This window comes from Mus pahari, chromosome 14 (genome assembly GCF_900095145.1).
Source record: "Mus pahari chromosome 14, PAHARI_EIJ_v1.1, whole genome shotgun sequence".
Taxonomy (NCBI): domain Eukaryota; kingdom Metazoa; phylum Chordata; class Mammalia; order Rodentia; family Muridae; genus Mus; species Mus pahari.
The window spans coordinates 47,306,393-47,321,669 of NC_034603.1; the positions used below are offsets into that span (position 1 = coordinate 47,306,393).

A 15,277-nucleotide genomic window follows, 5' to 3' on the forward strand; every position below is an offset into this window, starting at 1 on the left:
CCAGTCTCCAGATTAGGTTCACTGGTGAGCCTTCCAATTCTGGATTGTAGTTCATTTCAAATATAGTCAAGTTGACAACCAGGAATAGCCACTACATGCCCCCACCAAGTGCTAGGATTAAAGGCATTCACCATGGTGCCTAGTTTCTGCAGTGTAGGTTCGTGTGAGAGAATCATAAAATTATGACTACTGTTCTTCATGGCTTTATGTAGGTTTTTTTTCCCCAATATAACATGAAGTTACATAAATTCTATCTTTGGGGTATTATTCTATAATGTGAATTAAACATATTATATCATTAAATTTACTAATATCTTGCTTTTTTGTAGTAAAAAGACTTCTCCCCAAGGACTTGACCGAGACTGCAACAATGTATTCAGGCTTTCACAATAAACACGGTGTTCAGAATCTTACTCTTCAGCAGTTGCCATGAGTTTATTTATTTGACCCTTCTTTTGGTTATGGAAAGAAAAAAGTAATGTAGTTACCTGTATTCAGGAAAGCTTAATTCTCAAACTTAATTTTATCAGTTTTTAAATAATTCAGTAATACAGTTGCCTATTTAGATTATTTTCCCTGATTATAAAATTCAATGCAATAAGTTCAAGAGTTCTATTACTCAGCATCAGTTAATGACAGTGTATTTATTCTGTATTTGAAAAGTGCTAAGAAAATGGATGTTAAGTGTTCTCACCACAATAAATGACAAATATGTATGCCATATATTAGCATATTTAGGCATTTTCAAATACCTTTATAAAAAACACGTTCAGTAAAAATGTACAATTTTTTTCTTGTCAAATTAAAAAGTTTGGAGCCATATGTGGTAGTAAATGCCTGTGGTCCCAACACTTACAAGGTGGAGACAGGAGGATTGGAATTCCTGTCCTGTGTAGCTCAGTTGGTAGAGGATGTTTTTCTGGAATGCAGAAGGCCCTGAGTTCAGTCCCAGTGCAACAGAAAACTGACTAACTGTGGCATGCACTCCTGCCTGTCTTCTGACTGCAGCAGCATGCACACCTGTCTGTCTGCTGACTGTGGCGTGCACACCTGTTTTCTTGGCACCTGGGAAGTAGAAACAGGAACATTGGAAGTTCAGTGTCATCCTTGGCTTCATAGCAAGTTTGAGGCTGGCCTGGGCTCAGTCAATAAATATATAAGTCATTCTGGGTTTCACCAGTTTAGGGATAGAATACTAGCCATGCACGTGTGCGGTTCTGGATTCAAGCCCTGTCCTGCAGAAAAGTAAAAAAGTTAATAAAATCATGCAGTATAGTTCTTCCTGTTTAACTTCCTGGGGATACATAAGAGTTGTATGCTAAGAGCCAGCTATAATGGTACATATCTGTATTGCTAGCATTCTGGAAACTAAGGCAGGAGGATTGGAAATTCAAGACCAACTTGGAACACATAGCAAGTTCTGGGCCAGCCTGGGCAACTTAATGGGAACTTATCTTTAAAAAAAAAAAAAAGGGAGAAAAGTTTGTGTCCTATGGCTTTTTAAAGTGCAGTTTTTTAATTAATTGATTGTCATTGTTAGGAAATAAGACACTATTAGGAATGAGTGAACAGTGGTTATATTTATTATCTTCTTGTTAATTAATTCTCCTAAATTGTTTAAATTTTCAGGACACTAAAGGAGACCCAGCCATGGTCCTCTCCCAAAGGTTCAGAAGGATACCTTGCAGCCACCTACCCAGCTGTAGGCCAAACCAGTCCCCGAGCCAGGAAGTCCATGAGCTTGGACATGGGACAGCCTTCTCAGGCCAACACAAAAAAATTGCTTGGTTAGTTTATCTTTATTTCATATAAATTTTTACATTATTGTTAGTGTGGAAAATTTCCCTCTTGGAAAATTATTTGAAACTATTTAAATTGCCAACAATTTTTTGTTGTTGTTGTTGGTTTTGGGTTTTTTTGTTTGTTTGGTTGGTTGGTTGGTTTGGTTTTTGAGACAGGGTTTCTCTGTGTAGCCCTGGCTGTCCTGGAACTCACTCTGTACACCAGGCTGGCCTCGAACTCAGAAATCCACCTGCCTCTGCCTCCCAAGTGCTGGGACTAAAGGCATGTGCCACCACTGCCTGGCTAGATTGACAGTATTTACTGTTTTGATGTAACAAACTCTTTCGTGACTTTTGAATTGAATTTATTTTATGTGTATGAGTGTTTTGCCTGCCTGTGTATGGACGCATACCTCATGTGTTCCTGGTGCCCATGGCTGCAGAAGGGTGTTATATCCCTTGGAACTGAAGTTATAGACATTGGTGAGCTTCCTGTGCTTGCTGAGAACTGATGCTGGATCCTCTGGAAGAGTAGCAAGTGTTCTTACTCATTGAGCCATCTCTCATCCCTTGTGTGACTGGCTCTTCTAAGGGAGTTTGATTTTAATAGATAAGTTTGGTTCAGCCATATCTTCAGACAGAGAAATCAGAGTGAGACTTTGGAATGGCTTTGAGTTTGATTTGGTTTTTATTTCTGTGTTTTTAAAGTCTGTTTCCAAGTACTGTAGCTTTTGATTTGGGGGCCATAGATGGCAGTGATGAGAGTTGTTAGCTATCTAGAGGAGAGAAAGCACCGCTCTATAGAGGGCTGGAATGCTAATGTTCCCTAAAGTACCATTCAGAAGTAGAATGGATCACCCTAAGAAATCTGGAACCACATAATCTTTAACACAAGGTATAACACGAATACACAAGGAATAACAAGGAAAACACAAGGTGTTTTTTAATAATTATAAGACAGTATTCCTTTTAGGAATTCTTATCTGTTTATGTGTATGCAGACAGGTGGAGATTGGAGGCCAGTCTTGGGCTATCAGTTCTCTCTTTTTCCACCTTTATGTGAGATCTGGGTACTGGACTCAGGTTATCAGGTTACAAGGCAAGTGCTTCTACCCACTGAGCTATCTTGTCGACCCAAAATAATGATTTTTGACAGTTCTATCAACATTCCTATGAGAAATGCTTGCACAATGCTAAGCCTTTCATGTCCAGTAACTGATGAGTGAGTTCCTGAAAGAGGATACTTGCTGACCCACAGAGCGAGTGTGAGGCAGTGCTTGCTTGCCCTTCATTGACTGCCACTCTGAATCGTTACTCACATTATTGGTGTGTCTAACCTGTGATAAATAATATGAGTGTAGACTCTGGTTACCCACGCAAACATACTTAGTATCCTGAGATAGAATTATGCAAAGGTTTGCTCATAAGGAAATTGGTGAGCAGGCAACAAAGTGTGACACAAATCACCTTCCAGTAAATGTTGAAAGGAGAAATAACAAATGCCAGTCATTGTTACAGTTCAGTTCAGTCTGTCGTCTCTCTTCTACTTGAGTTCCCTAATCCTGTGTCATCAGTGATTTCTGGTTACTTCATGTTTTGTCATTATGGATTTTCATACCAAAGAAGTTGTAAGTGAAAAACTAACCTTAGAAAATACAGTATTGAATTCCTTCAAACTCTATTCTAAGTAGAAAAAATAGGGTCTATGCCCTTTAGAGAAGGGTTTATCCTTTGGTGGTTATGACTTAAAATCAGCTGGTGACAGCAGTGTATGGAAGGTGGCATTGAAACAGTAATGTTTAACATTATTGAGGCCCTTAGGAACTTAAGAGGTAATATTTGAGCCAGATTTCAGAGATTTAGTCCTTGCTAGCCAGGTGGACGGACACAGGATAAGGAAAGGCATGCATGCTAGAGGAAGCATGGTGAGGGAAGAGAGTATGGGAGCAGTGGCTGTGGGTCAGCGCCTCAGAGCAGGTGCATGGGGAAGGAGGCTGGAGAAGCACAGTACGGCCGTGAGAGACAGCAGATGGCTGCATGGTAGCTGCAGGGTGACTCAGCTCTAGTCCCAGCCTTTCTCTGGTGGCATTGGAGCCAGAGGCCAGTGCATTGCTATGAGGGCAGCCTGGTCTATGCAGTGAGTGCCAGGAGAGATCCTGTCTGAAAACAACAAAGACTACAGTGATAGGAGATTTGCCACATCATACGTCCAACAGAGATCTTCATTAAGGAAGGAACAAGATGCATTTGGGTTTTTGTTTGTTTGTTTTGTTTGTTTGTTTGTTGTTTTGGTACATTTTCCTGACAGCCGTGTAGAGAGAAGTCTTTTTCAAGGGGACTATTTACAAGATTGATTTGGCAATCTGAGCCAGCACACACTAAGGCAGGAGCTGTATGTGAGGTCTATTTCCAAAGGAGAGTGACCAGGACAGAGAGATGGACGGGGTGAAAAGAGAGAAGACTGTAAACGATGTCATAGGTTTCTGGCTTCACAATCTGTCAGTCAGGTGTGATTGTGCTGCCACTGAGCCTCATGAGATAAAGGAAGCTAGAAGCCGGGCGTGGTGGCGCATGCCTTTAATCCCAGCACTCGGGAGGCAGAGGCAGGCGGATTTCTGAGTTTGAGGCCAGCCTGGTCTACAGAGTGAGAGAAGGCTATACAGAGAAACCCTGTCTCAAAAAANCAAAAAAAAAAAAAAAAAAAAAAAAAGGCAAGCTAGAGGCCAGCTGAGCCATGTAACGTGTTTCATGGACCCCATTGGTAAATAAAATAAAAATTAACTTAAATGGCACTTTCCCTGGCTGAGCTGAAACTATTATTTTCTACTTCTAACTATAATCTAGAGGAAAGCAAGCCAGTATGTTGAAGAGACCGCTGCATTCTGTGTGGACTGCAAGTCTTGTCACAGCAACCAAGGATAGGAAGCAGCCTCAGTGTCCATCTGCTAATGCACAGACGAAGAAAGCGTAGTTCTACAGATCTACAGACAGTAGCCGTGAAAATGCAATCCTGTAATTGGTGACAGCATGGATAAAATTAGAGATTAATATGTTAATTAAGCCAGACACAAAATGAAATGTTACATGATGCCCCTCTAATATGAAGGAGAAAATATGGCTCTTATGTGCGTTAAGGACGGAGTGATGTCTTAGTTAGGGTTTCCATTTCTGTGAAGAAACTGCATGACCAAGGCAACTCTTATAAATGAAAACATTTCGTTGGAGCTGGCTTACAGATTCAGAGGTTCAGTCCATTATCAAAAAAAGGCAGGAAACATGGCAGCGTCCAGGCAGGCATAGCTTGGTGCAGGAGGAAGGCCTATGTCTTGTTCCGAAGGCAAACAGGAGAAGACTGACCTCCAGTTAGCTAGGAGAAGGGTCTCAAAGCCCACCCCCACAGTGACATACTTCCTCGAACAAGGCTACACCTACTCCAACAAGGTCACGCCTACTAAGAGTGGCACTCCTTGGGCGAAGCAGATTCAGACACCACAGATGTCACCAGAGACTGGTGGGCACTAAGGAGCAAGAGGGCTACTGTGCTCTTATACTTAGGGCGACTGTGGGGAGCTACAGTGAACACCTACATTTTAAAGCTAGAAGGAGAGTTTTGAGTGTGGTCACCTTAAAGAACCTATCAATGAACTGGGTGTGATGGGGCATGCCCAGAGGCAGGTAGATCTCTGTGAGTTCAAAGACACCCAGAGCTGTGTAATGTGAGACTGTCTCAAAAACCAAACAAACTGATTAAATATTTGAAGAGTTAGACAATTGAGCTGTAGGAAGAGAAGGAGATGACAGAGTAGAAGAAAAGGGACAGTAGGACAAGATCAGTGGCATGCCTACCTCCAAGCACTGTGGAAAGCACCAGTAGGCTTCAGGACCCTTAGTAATGTGACTACAGTCTAACCACTTCTGTTCGCGTGAAAGGAAGAGACTGACCTGGGTGTATTCCTTTGGCCTTGGTATTTGTGGTTTGTGATTATTCATTAGTCTTGGTGCATGAGGGCAACAGAACACCGAACTGTCAAATATCACTTGTCAGATCTTGTAATATTGGCTTCAATTCTGCCTTTGAATTCATTTAAGATATATATTTCAGTCTTTTGCCTTTTCCTATGTGTGTGCTTCTGAGCATTAAACCAGGACATAAGAACTCCAGGAAGACCAACAGAGTCAACTAACTTGGTCCCTACGGGATCTCAGAGTCTGAACCAAAGAACATACAAGGGGCTGGACCTAGGCCTCCCTGCAGTTTGGTCTTCATCTGGGTCCCAAACAACTGGATTGGGGGCTTTCCCAAAAGCTGTTGTGTGCATGTGGGTTGTATTCTACTCGCCAGGCTGTCTTGCCTGGCCTAGTGGGAGAGGAACTGTCTAGCCTCGCAGAGACTTGAAGTGCCAGGGTGGGGGTTACCCAGTGGGTCCCTGTTTGCTCAGAGAAGGGGAGGGAGGATGGGGAAAGGATTTCGGGAGGGGGTAACCTGGAGGGAGGAAATGAATGGGATGTGAAGTAAATAAGTATGAAAAATAAAATTAAATTAAAACAAACAAAAACAGGGAACTTAACCCACTAGCAAGTTCTCTACCACCGAACTACATACTCAGCCCCAGATTGTTTTGTAGAACTGTACAAGAAGAGACATCCCTTGAGTGTAATGAGCAAAGGTAAATAAATTCCGAATAATGTCTTATAAATACTTGTACTTAAGTAAGAGAAAGATGTTTAAATACCAGTATACATGATTGGGTATACCCTCAAAGCCAAGTGTGAGATGGGACTTCTTGTTGCCCTTTTGAAGTGTTTCCTTGTGTATCTGATTTTTAGTACTTCTGGGCATGCCTGTCTTTACAGATTAAAGTCACACTTTAATTTTTACCTGTATTTGGAGATTGCTCATCTGTTAGTGACTGTGTCTTGATAACCAACTCAATTTCCTTGCTTAAAGGGGTCATTTAAGTTTTTGTATGCTTTGCACTGATCAAAATCTAGTCCTTGTATTTGTTATGGATACTTGTTCTTCTTGGTGAACTCTAGTTTATTCTTGGGATAGTGAATATAACCTAAAGTTCCTTTTTAGGCCAGTAAAGATCCTCCTTTTCTGGAATGCTGTGGGGCCAGACTCCTTAAAGAGGAAATAGAGAATAATGCTAAGAAACTCTGCTCCAGGGATGTCTCAGCTTGCGCTCAAAAGTAAATGATCAAATGATTAAATGATTAAAAGCTTAAATAATTAGAATATTGGGATTTGTAGACACTGTGGTTAGTAAACTTTCATATTCTGTAACTTTTGTTCCTAGGAACAAGAAAAAGTTTTGATCACTTGATATCTGACACAAAGGCTCCTAAAAGACAAGAAATGGAATCAGGGATTACAACACCCCCCAAAATGAGAAGAGTGGCAGAGACCGACTATGAAATGGGTGAGACACAAATCTGATAAGTAATGAAAATGGCTGCAGACCGTGAGGAGCACAGTGAAGACATGCTTGCTTCCATCCAGGCCTGATGGCCGTAGGGTGCAATGCAGAAATGTGGGCTCACTCGGGCTCTGCATTCTAGCCCGTAAGCTGGCAGGAAAAGGAATCAGCTAGTTATTATGGTAAATGCCAATGGAATGTGCTGAGGGCAGAGGCAGGAGGACCACATCCTTGAGGTCTGCCTGGGCTACACTTGAAGAGACAGGAGAATCTCCACGAGTTCAAGGATAGCCTGGTCTATGTAGACAGTTCCAGACCAGTGTGTGTGGCACAACACTGCAAGTCACTAGCTTTTATATTGCTGCATACGTAACAACTCTGTATGATAGTAATATTGATAATTAAGATGTCTGTTTAAGGAACTGTTGAATTTAAGATGTAACATTAAAATATGTTGAGTAAATTATACTTTGTCTACTAATAGAAGTTCTTACATTAATCCATATCCTACTGCAGAAACCCAAAGGATCCCCTCCTCGCAGCAGCACCCACATTTACGGAAAGTCTCAGTCTCTGAATCAAATGTTCTTTTGGATGAAGAAGTTCTTACTGACCCAAAGATCCAAGCACTGCTTCTTACTGTTCTGGTAAGGGGAACATCCTCCTCCCGTTTACTCACTCACTCATTCACTCGTCCATTCATTCATTTTTGAGACAGGGTATCACTGTGAAACCCTGGCTGTCCTATACCTCACTCTATAGACCAGGCTGGCCTTGAACTCCCAGAGATCCACCTGCCTCTATCTCCCATGTGCTGGGATTAAAGATGTGAACCACTACTCCTGGCAGGATTTTCCTTTTTGAGGGTTTTTCGTCCTCAAACTTTTATTCCAGTTTGCTCTTAGCAAGCCCTTAAATACTGCAAACATGGAAGAAAGATGTTTTCACGTCATTAAAACAGAAAGTTTCGGGCTGGTGAGATGGCTCAGTGGGTAAGAGCACCCAACTGCTCTTCCGAAGGTCCAGAGTTCAAATCCCAGCAACCACATGGTGGCTCCTAGCCATCCGTAACAAGATCTGGCGCCCTCTTCTGGAGTGTCTGAAGATAGCTACAGTGTACTTACAAATAATAAATAAATAAATCTTTAAAAAAAAGAAAACTCCAAAATTTAAAAAAAAAAAAAAAAAAAAAAAAAATCTAGAAAAAAAAAAAAGACCAAAAAATAAAAAAAAAAAAAAAAAAAAAAAAAAAAAACCACAAAGTTTCAACATAAATTGTTTACCTGTTTTTGCATCTTGGTAGGCTACACTGGTAAAATATACTACAGATGAATTTGATCAACGGATTCTTTATGAATATCTAGCAGAGGCCAGCGTTGTGTTTCCCAAAGTGTTTCCTGTTGTGTAAGTATCTCCAGTTGTTGGTTAATCGCTCTGTATCTGTCTTTATGTCAGGTGCTCTGTAAAGGTGTAGGAAATGGACTTCTCAGTGATGTCTGCTGCCTCTAGAGTGGGCAGGGTAGCTACCATTGTTATCCTAGAGAGGGGTGACTATAGTTTTCGAGGTTGAGACAATGGAGAACACTGGAGAGGAACACATGCTTAGCATGCCAGGGCCTGGCTTTGATCCACAGTACCCAAAACAGAACACAGAGCTGAGGGCTGGAAAGACAGCTCAGCAGTTATGAGCATGTAGGATTCTGCAGAGGACTTGAGTTCCAGTGGCCTCAGAGGACACTGAACATACATTCACATACCCACACAAGCAAATACACATGCATATACAGAACTGAAAAGAAACAATAAATCTTTTTCTAAGTTCATACTTTATTAATGGCTAATGTTGCTCTGGGCTTATCTATTACCAAAACCATCTTTGGCTTGTTTGTTTGTTTTGTTTTGTTTCCTTGTTTTTCCTTAATCGTATTGATTTACTGTAGTGGCTTAATGAGAATTAATGTACAGTTTTCTCAGGAGCAAACTGATAGATTGCTCTATTTAAACCAGCCTACATGACTGGGGATTGGTCTAAATCTTTTCCTTTAAACATTGTGTTTATTTTAGTGCACACATACATATATGAGTACAGTGGCACAGGTGGAGAGGTCAGAGGACAGCTTTAGGGAGTTAGTACTCTTCTTCCACCACAGTGGTCCTGGAGGACAAACTGAGTCCATCAGTTGTGGCAGCCATCACCTTTCTCCAGTGAGCCATTGTGCTAGCCCTTGGTTTTCTTCTTCCTAGAATTTCTGTACTGACTGAAATACAGTTGCCCTCTTCTCTAGGAGGTTGGCTTTACTTCTCATACTTGAACTTCAAAGCCTTTGCTCTAGTTTGGTTTCTGTTGCTCTGATAAAACACTGTCCAAAACAGCTTGGGGAAGGAACCGGAGAGAGAGCTCAGCAGTTAGAAGCATGTCTGCTCTTCTAGAGGATTCTGGTTCAACTCCCAGCACCCATACAGTGGCTCACAACTGTTTGTAACTCTAGTTCCAGGAGATTTGATGCCCTCTACTGACCTCTGTGGACACAGGCACACATGTGTTGCATAGATATGCATATAGGCAAAACTGTCATACACGTAAAATAAATTTAAAAAGAAAAGAAAAGCAACTTGGGGAGGAAAGGTTTTATTTCACCTGTGGGTTACAATCCAATCGTTGAGGGATGCTGGGGCAGAAACTAAAGCAGAGACCATGGACTAATGCTGCTTACTGGCTTTGCTAATTGTGACTTGATCAGTTACCCTTACTACCCATTTGCCTGGGGCTGGCCTAAGTCACAGTGGGCTGTACCCTCCTGCATTAATTACCAGTCAAGAAAATGGTCCACAGACCGTTTTGATGGAGACAGCTCTTCAGTTGAGAGTCCTTCTTCCTGGATATGTCAGCTGACACTATGACAGAAAGGTGTTGGCAAATTAAACTTTAAAAGGACCTTTGTGTGGAACACAGAACAATAAAGAGCTCCAAGGTGAAGGCTAGGTCTAGGGCAGAAGTCTGGCTAAAGCCTTTGCTATGTCAGTGTTAAATATTGAGTTAAAGCTGTTAGGAGAGCTTTAGTTGGTAGTGAGTTGCTGCACGCTGGTGTTACATTGAGAATGAATTGGAAGAAAGGTTGTAGTAAGGACAGTACTCCAGGAGACCAACATCTGCAGTATCAGGAGAGACAGACTTGAAATCACATATTGGAGGTAAGAATTACAGAACTTGGAATTGGACTGAGTGTTGACTAGGGTAGGTTCTAAGGAGGACTGCTAGATTTATGGCTTGCAGGGAAGAGTGGATGACAGTGGTGAGATACGTCCTGGATGACTCCCATGCCTATGAAAGGGAAGTAGAATGAGTCTGCTATTGGACATCTTGGAACAGCTATGTCAAACAAGTAAAGATACTATAGTTAGACTTTGGTTTAATAAACATGAATACATCACTGCCGCATATTGTGGTTTAATAAACATGAATACATCACTACAGTTTATTGAGCATCCCACATTTGTTGTTGTCTAATTTCATTTTAAAGTTTCTGAATTTCACATATTTAGGTATTGCCTTTTTAAAATAGATTTTTATTAATAGATTGTAGCTGATCTGGAAATGGTTTCTTTGTAAGATTCCACATGCCACCCCTTCCAAATTAATTTTACTTTCCTACTTTGGCATTGGTTAGTATTAAATGTCATTTTAACCCTCAACGTACATCGAAACAGACAGCCAAGGAGATAGAGTGTACAGAGTGTGCTCACTGGCAAACAGAACCAAGCCTGTCTTGAACAACGTTTCCTTGTATGGTTTGACACAGTCATGTGACAGCTGCCAGGTATTTGCTTTATTGTATTTCCCTGATGACTTACAATGACAGCACACACATGCTCATTCACTGGATAATTTAGAAAAGTGCCAGAAAGGTAAAAGTCCCTGTCTCCAGTTTTGCCACGTTGTTCTAAGGAACATATATATATATATATTATGCTTTCCAGTAAATCCTTTTATTTAATGTTCCTCTGTTTACTTTTGTTTTTCCAGGCACAATTTGTTGGACTCTAAGATCAATACCCTCTTGTCTTTATGCCAAGATCCAAATTTGTTAAATCCAATCCATGGAATTGTGCAGAGTGTGGTGTACCATGAGGAATCCCCTCCACAGTACCAAACATCTTACCTGCAAAGTAACTAAGTATACCAGGAGAGGATGCTTGCTAAGCCTGCAGCTGTGGCCCTGTTGGAGAATGTCTAGCTGTAGTGTTTGCTAAGGGATAGGCTCCTGCATGGTTCTCTCCCTTCATTCCTTCTTCTGATTCTCTTAGTTACATGTTCAAGCAGTATAACTGCTTGACCACTGTAAGAATGCTATCTATTGTAAGGACATTTTAGTCGTCTTTGACACTGATTTTAAAATGTCTTATGAATGTATGCAGAGTTTGTCAGCTGTACAGCGTAATTTTTGTTACTGTTTAAAGCTGCCTTGCTTGTTGTAAGAGTAGCATTTGATTTTTTGCAGGTTTTGGTTTTAATGGCTTATGGCGGTTTGCAGGACCCTTTTCAAAGGTAAAAAATATTTTTTTTTCTAATTTTTGATAAACCAGAGTCTTAACTATACTCATGAGTCTTTTGGAGAATATGCATTACCTTCAAACCAAAGTAACATTTCAAAATAAAAATTTTTTTAGAAAGATTTTTCCCAAGGAGGCAATCCCTTCAATATGTTGATATATTAATTTTTTTTAAGTTAGGCTTGAAATCTCAAAAGGGTGTGGAAAACCTCTATAAAATGTATCTGCCTGTAGACCTCTGTACATGTGGCAATAACTCACACTCCTATCTTGTGACTAGTGAAGAGCGTGACGCATGGTAAATACATCTCAGGGACACATGTCTACATCTGACTGTCAGATTTGTTCTTGGCTGTTCACTTTCTTTGACTGGCATTTGTTGGCATACTACATGAAATTGTATTTAACTTTTTTTTTTTGTAGATGGTCTCTTAAAATAATTGAAGTTCCTTGAAGGCAGGGCTTCTGCCCCACACCCTTCACACACACACACCCCTTGTCCTAGATGCAGGGCTGTTAAATCAAGATGAGTTTTTATACATTGTTCTAGTTCTAAGAGTTGGATTTAGTTTATTTTGTACTGTCTGTTGATATGCACAGGTTGTCATTAAAAAGATGTGCCTGAAGTCACAGAAGTGTGTCATGCAAGAGCTTTAACAGGTGGATGGTGGATGGTGGGGTGATGATGCTCTGCCCATCTCCTCTGCTTTGGGACGTTGGCGAGACCTCATTGCTGAGGACTGCATTTTCTATAGTCAATTCCTCTGTCTCTGCATGGCTTTCAGAAATTGCAGGCTCATCTGGAAGCTTTCAGGGGAAGCCAAATACAATTCCAAGCTATATGTTCCACAGTTCTCTCTAAATACTGTTCCAGACCCCCTCCCCTTTAACGATTTAGAATACAAAGGAAGAAAGAAAAACAATCCACCAAGCCCCAGATATTGTTAACCTTTTCTTGGCTTCAGAGGGAACTTTTTTTTAATGGAGCTAAAATAATGTCCTATTTTCCATTACAGCAAACACAAATCCCAGACTATGCTGAGCTCATTGTTAAATTTCTTGATGCCTTGATTGACACGTACTTGCCTGGAATTGATGAAGAAACCAGTGAGGAGTCCCTCCTGACACCCACATCTCCTTACCCTCCTGCACTGCAGAGCCAGCTTAGTATCACTGCCAACCTTAACCTCTCTAATTCCATGACCTCACTTGCAACTTCCCAGCATTCCCCAGGTCAGTAAATGTGATCTTTATGTGACTGTGAGCAATGATACTACGATACCAACATTAGGAACTCCCTTGTGGTCAGACCATAGCAGATTTTGGTCCTTTTCCTCATGAGGTTCACTTTCCATTTCTTTTCTATGTAACTAACTGAATGTTGTTACTCTTCAGAGCTGAATGCTTTCCATCAAGTTGTATAGCAGAGGGGGAAATACATATTGATGTTCAGTATCCACAGAGATTTGGACTAAAAACACAAACTAAGCTATATCTACAAGTGAACAAAACTATAGTTCTTTCATCAGCTATACTAACATTACCCTCAGGCCATATATGTCTCTGGTGCAGTATAAGCACCATAAAACACACACATACAAAGTCTACTAGTCACCCCACTTTATTGCTGGTAACAGCAGGTCACCCATCCATCAGCCACTGACTAGCCTAAAGGTCTGGGATTAGGTAAACAACCAGACAAAAAGTTCTCATAAGAAAAAAAGAACATCTTGGAGCTGTGGAGATAACTAGGTTGGTAGCGTGTTTCCCTTGAAAGCCCAAGGACCTGAGTTTAGCCCTCAGCACCTACATTTTGAAACGGTATTTGTGGTAACACATGCTCGTAACCCCAGCACCCAGGAGGTTGAGACAGAATAATACTTGTGGGTGAATAGCCTACTTGGAGATTTCCAGCCAGTGATGTGCAGGTGCAGGTCCACGTGTGTACACACATACACACACACACACACACTCACACACATACATGAAAAAGAAATCTTAAAACCCATCATTATAATCCTTACTGTAGAGTCACTGTTGGATCAAGTGAGAAAAGTAGATCAGTGGAATTTTGGGTTTTATTTGTTATTTATTTACTTATATTCTCAGTCCAGGGTCTCACGGTATAGCCTTAGCTACCCTAAAACTTTCTATGTAGACCAGGCTGGCCCAAACTCATGGAGATTCACCTTTGCCTCCCAATGCCAGGATTAAAGGCGTGTGTAATCATAGACAATGAAATTTAGAACTCTATACGCTTAGCAGTCATAGGTAAGAGCCCCCGAGGTACTGAGAGAAAAAAGGTAGCAGGAACAGCACCTGCCCAACTCCAAGTTCAGTTGCTGTTTGTCTGAAGTAATGGCTTCATAAGCTCTGCTTGAGCCTAGAGCTGTTGCCCACTGCCTAGTGAGCACTAACACTGCTGTGTGAACGGAGGGGACAGTGTGCAGTGGCCCACGGCTGATGTTTAGGTCATGTGCTCAGTTGAAAAGATTTTCTTCTAAGTTAGTTAAAATGTTTAAGTTACCTAAGTATCATTCCCTGAAAAGGTCATGCGATAGTCTATAAGGACATTCTTAGAAGTGGTGTATATAGTTCATGTAAATGCTAGGTGTTAGCAGGCATTTTCTTTATACAAATCAAACCGTAACTATTCTGGGATGCTTACGATCTATAAATAGAGCCTCCCAAAATACTTGTCTCAGTGTTACATGAGCATTTCCATTCGTGTGGTAGTCTGGAAGATTCTAAAGAAATAAGCAGGTATAATACCCAATCCATATTATAAATTTACAGTTATAAGTTCTAAAACAATTAAACTCAGTTCTTATGCTTTGTTCCTAATTTACTTACCAGTCAGGTGATCCTTTTGTCTCCCAGTCGTCTGCCCAGCTCTCCCCATGTAGCCAGTGTGTTTGTTCCATCACTTGTTCTGTAGGACAAGTGTGACCCCACACCCACATTAGCATCATCTGATGTTAGAGGCATAGCTCTTGAGTCTCCCGTGCCTGGTGGGTGAAACCCCAAGCATGGAGCTAGTCAGCCTCCTCGGGAGCATGGGTGATTCTTCTGAACACTGGGCTTTGAGATTCTGCCATAGGCTGTCTGTGCTCCTGACCCATGACTTATGTTGCAATCATTCAGACTCCCTTGCTTTAGCCAGACCATAGTAACTCTCCCAACTGATGACCAAAGGAGCTTTTATGAAAGTCATGCTGTAGGAAGGATGTTGAGCAGGACCTCTGTATGTAGCCCTGGCTGGCCTGGAACTCATTATGTAGACCAGGCTCAAAGTTACAAAGATGCACCTGCCTCTGCCTCCTGAGTCCTAGGACTAAAGGCATGTGCCTGGCCATACCATGGATCTTTGTAACTGTTATTCCAAGTACTCCACCCACTCCTCTTTAGATATCGGAGAGTAGATACATTAGAAAGATCCAGGTAAAGCTGGGCGTGGTGGCGCACGCCTTTAATCCCAGCACTTGGGAGGCAGAGGCAGGTGGATTTCTGAGTTCGAGGCCAGCC

The 15,277-nt window shown here is 41.4% G+C and overlaps 1 protein-coding gene across 1 annotated transcript in view; it reads left to right on the forward strand.

Annotated features, from left to right (window-relative positions):
* The window catches only part of Nf1 (neurofibromin 1), a 248,403-nt gene that overhangs the window by 223,637 nt on the left and 9,489 nt on the right, over nucleotides 1-15,277 (forward strand). Inside the window, exons 51-57 of the mRNA XM_021212697.2 lie at nucleotides 1,630-1,787; nucleotides 7,082-7,204; nucleotides 7,718-7,848; nucleotides 8,505-8,605; nucleotides 11,226-11,368; nucleotides 11,701-11,747; nucleotides 12,769-12,985. Of these exons, the coding sequence (XP_021068356.1) occupies nucleotides 1,630-1,787; nucleotides 7,082-7,204; nucleotides 7,718-7,848; nucleotides 8,505-8,605; nucleotides 11,226-11,368; nucleotides 11,701-11,747; nucleotides 12,769-12,985 (920 nt within the window). The remainder of the gene's footprint in view (nucleotides 1-1,629; nucleotides 1,788-7,081; nucleotides 7,205-7,717; nucleotides 7,849-8,504; nucleotides 8,606-11,225; nucleotides 11,369-11,700; nucleotides 11,748-12,768; nucleotides 12,986-15,277) is intronic.